Source organism: Podarcis liolepis, assembly GCF_965112155.1.
Source record: "Podarcis liolepis genome assembly, chromosome: 3".
Classification (NCBI taxonomy): domain Eukaryota; kingdom Metazoa; phylum Chordata; class Lepidosauria; order Squamata; family Lacertidae; genus Podarcis; species Podarcis liolepis.
This window is the reverse complement of record NC_139557.1, coordinates 69,350,374-69,364,923: the sequence shown is the minus strand read 5'-3', so window position 1 is coordinate 69,364,923 and position 14,550 is coordinate 69,350,374. Positions and strand designations below refer to the sequence as shown.

The 14,550-nt window shown below is 39.0% G+C and overlaps 1 protein-coding gene across 4 annotated transcripts in view; it reads right to left on the bottom strand.

Moving 5' to 3' along the window:
* TIAM2 (TIAM Rac1 associated GEF 2) overlaps nt 1-14,550 on the bottom strand; it is a 121,754-nt gene that overhangs the window by 46,329 nt on the left and 60,875 nt on the right. For 3 of the 4 annotated variants that reach the window (XM_083496382.1, XM_083496383.1, XM_083496384.1), the window contains 3 exons: nt 12,219-12,365; nt 8,380-8,451; nt 4,257-4,424 (listed from right to left, as the gene is read on the bottom strand). In XM_083496382.1, coding sequence (XP_083352508.1) covers nt 4,257-4,424; nt 8,380-8,451; nt 12,219-12,365 — 387 coding nt within the window. The remainder of the gene's footprint in view (nt 1-4,256; nt 4,425-8,379; nt 8,452-12,218; nt 12,366-14,550) is intronic. The other variant, XM_083496385.1, reaches the window with a different exon arrangement.

Here is a 14,550-nt window from a genome sequence, read left to right as displayed (position 1 = left end):
ATCTGATGTATAAAATGCATATGTGCACACAGGCTGTTAAGAGAAGGATGTTCTGCATCAGCTGGCTTTTATTGAACTCTTTACTGCCAATTTCCTCTGAGATCGTGAAACACCACCTATTTTTTCCACAACATGTGTTACCTCCAGGAAGCTAAATAACGGAAGAGGGAGGACTTCCCTCAAGAGATTGTCCTTACAGAGTGAAACTCTTGAGGTACTGTTCCTTAAGCTCTCGGGATAAAGTTGAGGTTGCACTGATCTCATTTCAAGCATCAACAAATTAACAGTACAAACAAAACAGTCTGTGCACCCATTAAGAGAGAGGGTTGGTACCTATCAGGCCCTTCCATGCTCAAAAGGAGTCCTTGCATGCAAAGAAGGATTTGATCCAATGGAGGCTGCAGCCCTCCATGCCACCTCCCAGGATGGGTCCCCTCAACCCAGCAGAGCATATGGGAGGGTGCAGGAGGCTTCAGAAAGGACTGGCGAACACTGCCTTCCCTTTCTATTAAAGAGTGCCGAAGAAGCCCTTTCTGCAAACACAACTTAGCTCATGGGATCTTTCTGTTGAGTGGAACTCAGCTCATGAGATTGCATCTTCTAGCTACACATTATTCAGTTGAACAAGGTAATTCAGCAAGATTTTAGGCAGAATCTGATTTTTACAAAGCCTGTCACATTTTGATTTATCTGATTTAAATGTGTATTTCTTGGATTTGTCACATTAATTAAAAAAAGAATGCCAGCACAAAGAATAAAGGATCTATTCCATGGAACCTGGATGAACAAATACAGTGGTACCTTGGTTTAAGAACAGCTTAGTTTATGAACAACTTGGATTAAGAACACTGCAAACCCGGAAGTAGGTGTTTTGGTTTGTGAACTTTGCCTTGGAATAAGAACATGTTTCGCTTCCTGTTGAGTGTGTTCCATTTGTAAATCGAGTCCCCCGCTACTAGGGGAAAGCACACCTTGGTTTAAGAATGCTTTGGTTTAAGAACGGACTTCCGGAACGGATTAAGTTTGTAGACCAAGGTACCACTGTACTTGAAAATGGTTGCAATTCTGCACAATTTGTATCAATTTAGTTTCAACTTTGAGTAACCAGCAGAAGTTTTTTCAAAGAAAAAAGTACCAGTAAGTGGTTGTTATCCAAATAAAACATTTCAGGAGATGTTGATAAACAGCACTATTACTGCTGTAAATGACCAAGTTTTTATTTACAAAATCTCAATGAATCTTTGATGCTACAAATAAAGCACTCTTCCTGGGTTGTTTATTTGTTTAGGCAAACAAGTAAATGAACAGTAGCCTAATACACTAAACTGTATCAATCATCCACCACTATAATAATCCATAAAGTATATGAAGACATGTAGCGGAATGTAAGAAAAATAGCAACATATCCAAATTTGTATATAAAATCAACTGCTTCATGGTATCATCCATTCTTTAAAAGACATGTTTGTGTTACTGCTGCTTTCACATGAGTTTGTCTTCTTCAGCACCTTACACTTGCTAAAGAGAACTGCCAAATGTACATGGTACATTGCAAATGTTCTGATGCAAATAAGCTGCTTAAGTTGACCAGGTCCCAGTTCACACCTTGTGAACTTGACTGCTAAAGTTTATCATATTGAGATGGATCCATTTGCTCACACCCTCTCTTCTTCCACTCTCCATTGTATGGCTAACTTTGGCAAAGTATCCTAATCTTCATTTGTAGTTTAAGCGCTCCCTGCAGTTCAGGATCAGTACTTGGCTTACATATTCTATTTTTCAAAGAGGCCTTTAAACCACTGTTTCCTGATTCAGATGTTTCAGCGTTCACCAAATTGTGAGGTGAAGGGAGAACAGAAAGGAGAAGGAGGCAGCAAACAGGCATAAGGCAGCCAGAGGCTGCTCACAGGCATCTGACTGGCCACTGTGACAACAGGATGCTGGAGTATTTGGGACATTAGCCTAATCTAGCAAGGCTCTTTTTATGCTACTGTGGCTCAGTTCCCTGGATCATGATTATTTCCCTTGAACCTAGTCTATGATGAGTTCAAATATTGTTTCTATGACTATGTATACATATTTGTAAAAGGATAGATTATATTATAAAGCAGTAGTTTTAAAAGAAAAGTACTGTAAAGCAATTGGGTATGTGGCTCTTTTTAATGCTCCTGCATTAATATATTTTCTACTTATTATCTTACCTTGCTCTGGTATTTGTATGTTCCATTTAGAAACTTATAAACCTGATATGCAATAATCTTTTGTTGGATCTAAATAGGAATTTAGAGATCGTCATTCTTATCCAAGTATAAAAATGACATCAGCAGGTAATGGGGAAGATCCTTAACTGTACCTACTACACAGACACAGTCAGATTACTTAAATACAGTGGGAGACAAGCAACCTATGCCCCCCTTTTGTCCTTATCTACCGCCCTTGTGCCAGACACAAATGCAAAACATACACAAACATTCAAACACCACTTTGCACTAAAGAATGAAGATTCCCAGCACTCACCAGAGAAGTATGGAAATGTAAGAAAAAAGAACCAGGAAAGATGTAGCAGAAAGGAGTCAGCATTAAGAGACTGCTTATGAAAAACATTAAAAGTATTCAGAACAGAAAGAAAGATAAAACAGAAACAAAGTTTTAATTGAAAAAGAAATCAAAATAACTTCAGATCAATGAAGTGATATATACAAAAAGAGAAGACGCTACAAAAAAAAAAATCCCCAGTATCTAAACACAGATATTTCACCACAAAGTAGTTTGTTTTTATGAGAGGTTATTATAGTTCTTCTTCAAGGTTTTCCTTGTTCAAATAACAGTATTTTCTCAATTTTCCCTTTCCCCCAGGCTTTAGGTCTCTCCCGCCACCTAGTGGCATTCCCTATAACACATTGCCTTTTCCACTTATTAGTTCATAGAATAGGAAACACAAACATAAAACTAGAAGCTAAAGTGGGTAATAAGAGCAACTTAAATATATATATTTGTAGTGACTTGGTGTAATTAAAGCCAAGCATATTAACATCAGGAAAAGCCTGATTCTCCCCTCTTCCCTTCTGCTATATGACCATGGGCAGTTAAGGGTGTGCTTGCGAGACTGATGTGTCCTATTTATGGCACCTAAAGTGAAGCCACTTTTAGGCTAACCTTAAACTAAGAGGCCCAGACTAATTTTACTGGTGAAGTCTACCAATAACCATCAAGGGTGATTCAGAGGGCAATGCCTAGTCCAAACTCTCCCCCATCACCCACACTTGCCACTTTGCTTTGCTTGTCCAGAAGAGGCACAATAAAAATCTGAACACACTCCAGTATTATTAAAAACAAATAAATTTAATTGGGCTTAATTTGGGTTTTTCAGGCATTCAATGACTGGATTTTGTGTCAAATATATATATATATTAATTTGGTTACTTTTTGCCACTGACTGTGATTCTGTGCACATGGGTATGTTTGCATTCAAGTCATTAGGATTTATAAGTGCATTACCCATATTTTACTAAGAATAGATCCATTGATGTTATTGCTTCCTGTATAATGCAATTTTTCTTATGATCTAAAATGCTGTTTCAGTTTTTTTGGAGAAAAAAATACATTATGGTTTGGCTTTCTAAATCAATTTGTTTTTATAGTACATTCTGAGATCCTAGGATTCAACTTCTTCATACTGCGCTTCAATGTTACATATCTTTTGGCTATATTGGGGGCAAAGCCAATTCATAATTTTAGAGACAGAAAAATATAGTAGGTTAAAATCTGGTGCTTAGCTTTACTGGAGACTGAACTGCATTGTGTGCCGTATCATCTTACACAGAATCCTTTAAAGCCATATATACTGTATTTTTCGCTTCTTAAGACGCACTTTTTCCCTCCTAAAAAGTAAGGGGAAATGTGTGTGCGTCTTATGGAGCAAATGCAGGCAGGAGGCTCTGCTTAGCGCTCCCTTTAAAGAGCCACATGGAGCGCTCTCCTCGGGGAAAAGCCTGCAAGCGCCGCACACATGCTTCACGCGGCTCGTGAAAGGGAGCGCTGAGCAGAGCCTGGGATGCATACAGGCTCTGCTCAGCGCTCCCTTTAAAGAATATTTTTTTTCTTGCATTCCCCCTCTAAAAACTAGGTGCGTCTTATGGTCAGGTGCATCTTATGGAGCGAAAAATACGATACATATTTGCAAGGATGCAACACCTGGGCTTTAAAGTTCTAAGCAGTGGGATTAGCCAGACAAATTAAGATGAAGAATAATGTACCTTGCATGCCAGAGTCAAAACATCATCTACTCTGTGTTCTGGCTTGAGAGTTAGCATTACTCCTTGGCCGTCAGGAAAGTGAACAGGTGACTGGATGTCCCAGGTATTTTCTTTTGAACAACTTTCTGGAGCTGGGCAGTACACATTTAGAAATTCATCTACTTTCTGCTGGAAGAAAAATATAACCATTTAATAAAGCAGTATCACTTTATAATCTGTATAATCTGAGTGATAGAAGATTTCTAGAATGAAATAACAATGTGGCTTTTGTTCTAATTTCCCACCACCATACCTCTGCCTCCTACATGCTGCACTCACAAGAGACAATCAGCTGACAAGAGGATTACAGGAAAGCAAACAAGAATTTGGAGAATAGGATGGACATTGCATGAATACAACACCTAAGAAGTTCACTGAATCACAACTCACAGAACCATGATACACAGTTCTATTTAAGGAGGGCTGGCCCAATCACGAGGCAATTGTCCCAGATGGTGGTAAACTGGCACCCCTTCCAGGACCCCTACCCATTTACCTCATTATTGGCTGGCCAGCTGGGGTTGCCAGTACTCGTCCTGCTGTGGCCAAAACCATCAGACAGACTCCCACCCAGTGATGCTAGGCTCTATACCACAACTCACATCACTTCCCTGCTTCACTCTGAGAAAGGACCAAGGTGTTCTTTTCTCAGAGTGAGGAATTCTGTGAGAAGTGACCAGGACAGCTCCTGCAACACTGCTGCACTGAAATAGTGTTTAAATCTTCTTCTTCTTTGTACAATCACTTTCCAGTAACTTTACTGGACTTTATGTACTTAGAATTTCTCATCACAGTGGCAGCAGAAGCGCTTTCCTGGTCAACTCACCCAGAATGCCTCACTTAGAAGAAGGACCAACCCTCTTGGTCCTTTCTCAAAGCAAAGCAGGGATGAGGTGCAAGGGGCAGCAGAAACACCAACAGCACTGCTGCCGCTAATGCAGCAGGAAAACGGGGGGGGGGGGGAGAGAATGGAGATGACACAAGGAGGAGGGGTAGGAACTAAGTCACTCTAATTTCAGCTAATAATTATAATTTTATTATTTATAACCCCACCCATCTGACTGGGTTGCCCCAGTAACTATGGGGCCACACTTAAGATCACTTCATACATGAGGTGCATGAAAGCCATTCCATATATAAATAGTCACAATACATATGCCTTTATCGCACGATCTTAAGCACTCAAGAGTGGAAAAGGATATATGGTAATTCCATTAAATGACCTCTGGTCTCCAAATGAGTTTGAATCTTTATTCTCTTCATGTGCTTTTCAAAGTGAGAAAACGATACACAAAAAATATACAATGTATAAATGATTCAACAGAATCATTTTCAGATGTTCAGATTTGTGTAAATTTCATCAGCAGAGGGCACTCTGTTTCAATACTATCTGGAAACAGAAATGTAATGCAGGAGATTCCCACTACTAACAATTTTTGGTTTTTTTTTTAAGGCTTAAGTTTCTTTTACCTACCCAATTTTCAAACCTCAACTACCTTTGTCAAAACCATCCAGGTCCCAGAGCAATGTGATAACAGACAGACACTTGTTCTAAAACGACGCCTAAAATTCGTATAGGCGTGAGTCTTTACAAACTGTTTTAGGTTTACCGTGACCAGGGATCAGCAAACAAAAACATTTGTAAAAGTTTTGATTGTTTCATGGAAACGCTCTATGGTGGTTTACATTTTTTTACTCCATCCAAATTTTCCATCTTTGAATCTAAAGGGGTTGTATTTTCCCACCCAGTAACGTCTGCAGAGTGAGTAATAACCACAGTGCTTTATTCATCCATAGCCATGCAGAGGCCCGACAACACATTCAGTTTTCCATAAATCTATGCCAGGGTTGTAGAGTGTACTATGCTTTGCCACGGTGTTGGTTGAAGAGCAGTTGGTTACTTCATGATTTTCCTGTCTTTGTTTTGTCACAAATTTTATATGAAACACCTCAGAAAACCTGCATGGAACATTTAATGGGGCTGTGCTTCACTGAACTCATCAGGAAGTCTCTTGTAACGGTTCGATTTTGTTTTTCTTCAAAATTTCCTAACAGAATAGGCTTGTTTCCAACTTTGGTGGTTTTGCGAGCTATGATGAATCACTTTTTTAAAAAAGTTGTTGGATGAGGCATGAAGAAACTGTAGAAACTCCTACAAATCTGCAGACAGTTATTCACGTCCTTCAAACGTTTACATAGATGGAATGCCCAATCTTATTCATTTAGCAGACATAAGACCAGTGGCTCATAAACCAAGTTCCACAGAAGGAATAGTTTTGGTTTGAAAATCCAAGCTCATTATAAAATTATAGATTTTTCCACCTGACTTGAAAGCTACTGAACACTTCTGAGCAATATCCCAAATTTTTTTCGAAGTACAGGATGTATGCCAAAAAAAAAATACACAGTGATAGGAAAGATCAAGAGATATTCAGAAGACAGGCTTTTGTCCAATTATAAAGTTGCATTTAAAAGATCTCACTTCAAATGCAGCCTTGTCCACATTAGGAGTACAAAGAAGCTGCTTTATATTGAAACAGACCATCTTCCTCAGTATTGTCTGCTCTCCAGGGTTTCAGGTAGGAATCTCTCCCAGTCCTGCCTGGAGATGCCAAATATTGAACTTGGGACCTCCTGCATGCAACACAGATGCTCTACCCATGAGCTATACAAATAATACTAACAAACCCATCCTAGCATCCCAAGGCACAAGAAGGTCAGATAAAGAGGTCTTCTACCTTATAAGGTAAAGAAGAAAAGAAGGCTGATCGCCGAAGAATTGATGCTTTTGAATTATGGTGCTGGTGGAGATTCTTGAGAGTCCCATGGACTGCAAGAAGATCAAACCTATCCATTCTTAAAGAAATCAGCCTTGAGTGCTCACTGGAAGGAGAGATCCTGAAGCTGAGGCTCCAATACTTTGCCACCTCATAAGAAGAGAAGACTCCCTGGAAAAGACCCTGATGTTGGGAAAGAGGAGAAGGGGACGACAGAGGACGAGATGGCTGGACAGTGTTCTCGAAACTACCAACATGAGTTTGACCAAACTGCGGGAGGCAGTGGAAGACAGGAGTGCCTGGCATGCTCTGATCCATGGGGTCACGAAGAGTCGGACACGACTAAACGACTAAACAACAACAACCACCTTATAAGACTTTTCACTGTTTGGGAAAGGAATTTTTGAAAGTGTGACGTGTCAACTGGCACACTTTGTAGGTGCTGGTGATAAAATGCCTTTTAAGAAAATAATTTAAGCTTTTAAAATTCCAGAATGAACAAGTACATGAATTAACCAGGGTACTGGATATTAAGATGGAGGGTGCACTTCTATTCCCAAGAAAAAAGAAAGCAAACAGGTTTAGCTTAAGTTTGAAATAAAAGGCCTGGAGTCCTGCTGAGTCCTGCTGACAGGACCATTGAAGTGATGCACAGCCAGCTATGCTTATGGTATTATTGAAGTGTTCGCTCATTAAAAGCTTTTCAATTATGACAGCTGGTTTGGTCCTGAAGCCTGCTTACCCCAGAGGAAATCTACATGACAATTTCTTCTTGTAGTAGAAAAATGAGTATTCCTAGCACATGCCCACTAAAGGATAGAGGAAAATACAAAGAGGACATACGAATAGATCAAAAGGAGGGCGGGATTGGAGAGAATCAGTCAAAAAGTTTCCTTTGGTTTGCAGTTCATACAGCTGCACAAGGGTTTTAAGATATACATACATACATACATACATAATGATTGCTTCAGTTTTTAAAGACTAATCTGTATCAAATTACAACTACCCATTTTAAATGAATATTGAATATTTAGGTAGCCATGCACTCTGTTCCTTGTTTGAGGATAGGTTTCGATAGGTATTCACTACTTATACATCCGTGAAACATTAAGGTCTGGCCAAACGTATATAAGTTATGACTTGCTAATAGTTTCACATGCACATGACTAGCTAATCCTTTTTTCTACAAAATGTATTAAGTGGTTCTTTTGGGGGGAGAGGAGAGAGAGAGAAACATAGATAAATCATGATTTAAGAAACACATTCAGAAAGTGTGATAGTGAACAGCAAAGATTTAGAACCCTTACCTCGGTAGAATTACTGGAATTCTGAGGTAGCTGTGTTCCAGTAAATCCATGCCCTCCAGTTGAGTCAAAAATCTAATTAAAAAGAATGTGTATCCTAATATAAACAAAGCATTCCTTGCAAAACGGTTTCACATGCACACAAAAAGGAAGAAAAAGCTAGTGAACTTAGATCAGTAAAGCCAAACAACTGAAGAGTAGTTTACTATTTTTAAATTTGGGTGTTAGTGTGTGCAGGCATTCCAGGAAAAGGGCAGGGTGGAAGCCCCTTGCACTAAGAGATTATACTGACATTCAGACCTTCCACACATTCAGACCTTCTACATGCTAAAAATCACATGCATGCACTATATAATTCTGCCAGATATCTGTCCTGACAGCTGAGAGCATTTTGTACACACTAGCCCTAGAATCCTGGGGCAATTGTGCTAACCAAGCAGCCAACACAAACAGCTGCCAATCAGGAAGCTGACTTCACATCCAATTGCTCTCAAGCCTTTCCCAGGATCATCCTGATAACCAGTTTCTGAGCAGCCACTCTTAGCCTAGCTCTCCTTTCACTGCCAGCTTGGAAGAGAGGAATGCAAATAGCTTGACTAAGAGAAAGTATGCCCCTTGGCACACTGTCCCCAAGTCCAGATATGTCTCCCAAATAGTTGCTTCAGTAATGAAGAGAATGCAGAACGCTTCTTTTGTCATGGCAGTGATCAATGGTGAGTGCATTTGTTTCAAAGATAGTATATTAGGAGTCCAAGTGATTGTTGGTGGGGGGATTGTACTTGGAGAACGCTTTGGGCCAAATCCTTCCTCTCCAGCAACAATTTGTTAGGCAGGCAAAGAGTTAGCGCCCGCATGTTGTTTCAAATACAGTTGGAGAATTCACTGCAAATTTGTTACAGTTATCAAACTAAAACACTCTGGAAAAGGTTCTTAGGGCAATCCTATATCTTAATCTTTCATCCAGCCATGTTTAAAATACACACCAGCAACGTCATGCACTCAAAGTTTACATACAGCAATTAAATACAGTGGTGCCTCGCAAGATGAAATTAATCCATTCCGCGAGTCTCTTCGTCTTGCGGTTTTTTCGTCTTGCGAAGCACGGCTATTAGCGGCTTAGCGGCTATTAGCAGCTTAGCGGCTATTAACGGCTTAGCGGCTTTAAGAAAAAGGAAACAAACTCGCAAGACCTTGCCAAGACGTTTCGTATTGCGAAGCAAGCCCATAGGGAAATTCGTCTTGCGGAACGACTCAAAAAACAGAAAACTCTTTCGTCTTGCGCGTTTTTCGTCTTGCGAGGCATTTGTCTTGCGAGGTACCACTGTACCAGTGCAAATCGTGCACTACTATTTTTCTTTGTTTGTTTATTAGATTTCTCACTTGCCACACACCATAAGCACCCAAGGCAGGTTTCAACAATAAAACATACAATTATAAAACAAATAAAACAGTTATAAAATAGTCAGGATCTTCTCCTTTCAGCAGCTGAACCTAGATAGCAGTGGCTGAACCCAATATATGAATGACAGTAACCAATGGCAGCTGTTTTTGCTGAGCAAGACACAGAACTCAATGAGTGCCAGCTGGGGCTTTTGTGTGCGATTTGTATGTGATGGTTGTTTTGCATGTAAAATTTCCAAGCCTTAAGAAACATTGGATCATGTACTCATTACCCATGTCTTCTCCCTCTCCACCAAAGGCACTCCCTCCAGTTCCCACCTGGTTAACACTAACTGGGATTTGAAGCCAGCCTGGTAAATTGCAAGCCCTTTAGTACATTTCAAAGGTAAGTTAGGACTCAGAAGTCCTCCCCTTTCTCCTTAAAAACATTACTACTATAAAGTCTGTTCTACTGATGTGTCACTGCTATCATTTTTCTTATGTCTCAATAGCTGGGTTTTCGATAAGGAGCATGTGAGAAACCACTTGAAGATAAAAGCAGAGCTGTTTTGTTTTTCCGATATGCTTCTGATTATTAATCTGTATCTTATTAAATGTATTTTAAGATAAGGAACTGCGCTTATGGCTTTAAATGATTCACAGCACTCATGGCTGCCATGTACTTCATACAGTGGGCATCATGGAAACCTGGTGGAATGGAGGAAATCAGTGGGACATCAGTGGGTTATCTTCAGATATAAACTCTATAGGACGGACAGGGAAGGACAGGCAGGACATGGTGCCATTCTGTATGTCAAAGAGATCATTAAGTCCACTGAGTCCAGCAAAGTAGAATTCCCCAAAGGATTTGTTCAGGGTCATAAAATTATACATGGCATGGAGATAGTGAATAGGAAAAAGTCCCGTCCCCCCCTCATAATACTGAAACTCGTGGACATCCAGTGAAGATACATGTTGGAAAATTCAAGATAAATAAATGAAATGTTCACATGTCATAAGGTTTGCTTGTTAACATGAAGGAACTGGGATAAACTAAAAATTGACATAAAGTTATAATCCCCTAGCTATGTCATGTTTCCAGAATATCCATCTTCAGATGAGGGCTCTAGCTGTGATATTCTGGTCCAGTCTGCAGGCTGAAAACTTACAATATGGTTTGATTGAAGTATTCAATTGTGATAACATAATATTTTACAGTAACTATATAAACTTGGCTCACATTTCCCATTTGCAAAGTAGGATATTATGGAAGGTTTCCTATTAGAAACCATTTAACCCAGTGGGATTTGCAAAAACAAGGCAGGGTAACATTGGTTCCCACAGCTAATGCTTCATACTTGCCCCATGTTTCTGAAGTACATTGTACAACTTTGCTTTAGGTTGCTTTATGTATACTAAATTTGTGTATCATTTCCCACAGCAGAAGTCCCAAAGAGATTTACAATGAGACATGCTCCATGTCGTTTATAGTTAAATGACATCTTTCCAAACAATGTGTTATTAAGTCACATCAAAAAGATAGGTAGCCACTGTATGTAAACATAGATAACGTAACTTCCAGTCTCTTCAATTTAGAGAAAAGATATTAACAAAGTCATTCACTTGAGAGAGGTTGTTATCAATTTTAGAGTGACTGAATTAATAATAATAATCCAGGAACAAGAGAAAATAAGTTACGGATTTGGTACCTAGGTTCTATAGAAATGAAAAGTTGTTCCATTGATTTACAGTTACCATAAAGTGTTCAGACTGGGTTTTTATTTCCATGTTTCATTACATTTCTGGAACCATGGAGAAGCAAACTATGTGCCACTGGTGATTTCCCAATCATAATAAAGTTTTACTTTATTTGTATTGCCTATCTTGGTCACGTTTACCCTCCACTTTCCTGTACTTGTCTACTAAATGCCCACACTATTTATTTAAAGGGTTTTTTAGGCAACTCCTATCAACTGAGAATTCACCCACATGTCTTCTTTAGGGAAGAGGAGGAAGCTGGTTTCATTCTGATAAAACTGCCTTTATTCATGTCTCCTTATCTTGCTGGTCATTTGAGAACACATCACTCAGCTTCACCTTACGGAAAGGCCTGACTGTTGCAATGGCAAATCCAGTGTCATATTTTATCATCCTGCATATCCTGCCGTTGCTGGGAAGTGACTTTTATCACTCCTAACTAGCTAGGCCGAGATTAGCATCTTACAATGACATCTGAAGACTGCCTGATGTGGGAGATGCTACATGCAACTGCAAGGAAACATGGTGTGTGGCATGTGTGTGGCTGCTGGCTTTCTGCACACCACTGTTTGCAATAACCAATTAGGCATCCTAATTTAAACCATTTGTTTCTTACACCACTGATGGATGATCAATGCAATTTTAGAACAATTTTATAGATTTTTTTTAAAATTAAAAATATATATGCATCAACTGGGAACTACCTGTGTTATAGATGGCCTTTTTTCCTTTGCCTTTCTTGCAAGGGTGTCCAGTCCCTTAAGGGAGGAAAACAAACCTTTCTTGCTCCGAACCCTCTGTGAGAGAGACAGTGTTCGCTTCCTAAGAGCTGCCTCATCCCTGGAGCAGATCTAATTGATAGAAAGAGAGAGAGAGAAGAGAGAGAGAAGTAAACGAGGAAGATACAAGCATAGTTATACATATAAGCTTTTCATAACTTGTTCATCAAAACAAAAGGTAGCAAAAACCTAATTATAATGAAATGTGACACAAAAGATGAACAGTGCAATCCTATGTATATCTGTTCAGAAATATTTGTCATTGAGCTCAATGGAATTTACTCCTAGGTGTAAATGTGTCTAGAATTGGAGCCAAAGACATTAAAAAAAACAAACCCTGCACACACCAGCTACGATTTATCTGTGAAATACCTCCTGCCAAACCCACATAAGCTTTTGCAAAGCAGCCAACAAAGAACGGTAAGCTGTGAACTGGCTGGATTCCCAAAGGAAGAGTTGCATTATAACATGCAGGGTAAACTGTGTTTAGTGTAAGGCTGAATTATAGATCTTAATAGAATGTGGCGATACCAGCATCCTAGAGAAAGCTTTCCGAGCTTTGAAAAAATGATTTTAAAACCATTTCTGGAACTAATCTTACTTTGCTTTAATAGGATATTTTAAGAGACTGTATGCATTTTTATATTTAATAATCAGTACTATATTTCAGTAATAATGAGAAGATGGTGTGTGTTTTTTTAAAAAAGCTATACTTTTTCAACATACACCAGCAATATACATAATATATACATAATATGGTTAGTGTATCATAAGATTTTACTAGCAAGTAGATATTATATCTCATTTTTCAACAAAGTATCATTCATGTTGTTTTGAGCTTAGTGTTTTAGAGAGAAAAAGGACAATATACTGTTTGCTTTTTTTGGTAGAAGCTTCTTTCAGGATCATTTCGAATGTTACAAATTTCCTACATGGCTGGCACTTCTATGGAACAAATAGAAGTAGTTTAAAAAACAACAACCCCACATGAAGATCATGTGTGATGATCACACATTCATCTATTTCACTGTATTTGCAGAAGTGGCCAATTATAGATTCCCAGGGGGAAAACAGTCATGTGTGCCATTGCCACAAGAATGTTCATGTCTTTTCCAATATGAGAATATTTTTACAGTAAGGAACTCAGCTTTGCTGACATGGAGTTCCGTTTTTCCACATCAAGTGAATCAGGTGTGGATCACTGTCTAGCTACAGTAGTGGGCTGGATGAAGGTAAATAAATTGCTAATGAATCCTGATAAGATAGAGATGTTGTGGTTTGGCAGTTCTGAGAATCAGATGAACAACCTGTTCTTGATGAGATTGCATTCTCTTTGAAGGCAGGTGGGGAGGTTATTGTTTCGGTTTTTTGTTCTTGATTTTATTATGTGTTTTGTGTTTTTATCATGTATTTTTAAATAGTGAATCGCCCTGATATCTGCGGATGAAGGGTGATATACAAATGTAAATAATAATAATAATAATAATAATAATAATAATAATAATAAACAATATATAGCCTGGGATGCTCCTTGATTCCACCTTGTCACTAGAGACTCAAGCGTCTGCAGTGTCATAGAGAATTTCCCCCCAGTTCTGGCTGGTTAACCAGCAATAGCCATTCTTGGACCAGCATAGAACAGCTACAGTAATCTATGGTCTGATATCTTCCTGTTTTAATTACTGTAATCCACTGTATTTAGTGTTGCCCTTGAAGATGACACAGAAACTGCAGTGACCTGGCTCCTAAGCAGACTCTCTTTCCAGAACTTCTATTACACCTGCTCTTATAAAGTTTTGCACTGGCTGCCAATACATTTCAATTTCAAATTAAGTATTTTACAGATACAACGTCTTGAATGTCTTGGGACCAAAATACTTGAAAGAGTGTATCTCCTTGTACAATCCTGTCATATGTTAAGATCACCAAGAAAAGTTCTTCCTAGCATTCTGCCACCAGGAGTTGCAAAACATGGCATCTTCTCCACGGACTTTCCTCCTGGCTTTGAAACCACCTGTCTACCCCTCACTCATTCCAAAATTCTGCTGGTGCTCAATTTGATGGTATTCAGTCACCAGCTCAAAGCTCAAGCTTTTGGGAGTGGTCACTAATATTCAGTAATTGGTGTAGTTTTGCTTTAATTGTGTTTTCATTATATTGTGTACGGACACAGGATTCTATTCAATTTTGCCATCACCCACCCTGAGATCTTTGGGAGACGTGTGAGATATAAATGGTCTAAACAAATGAGTAATAT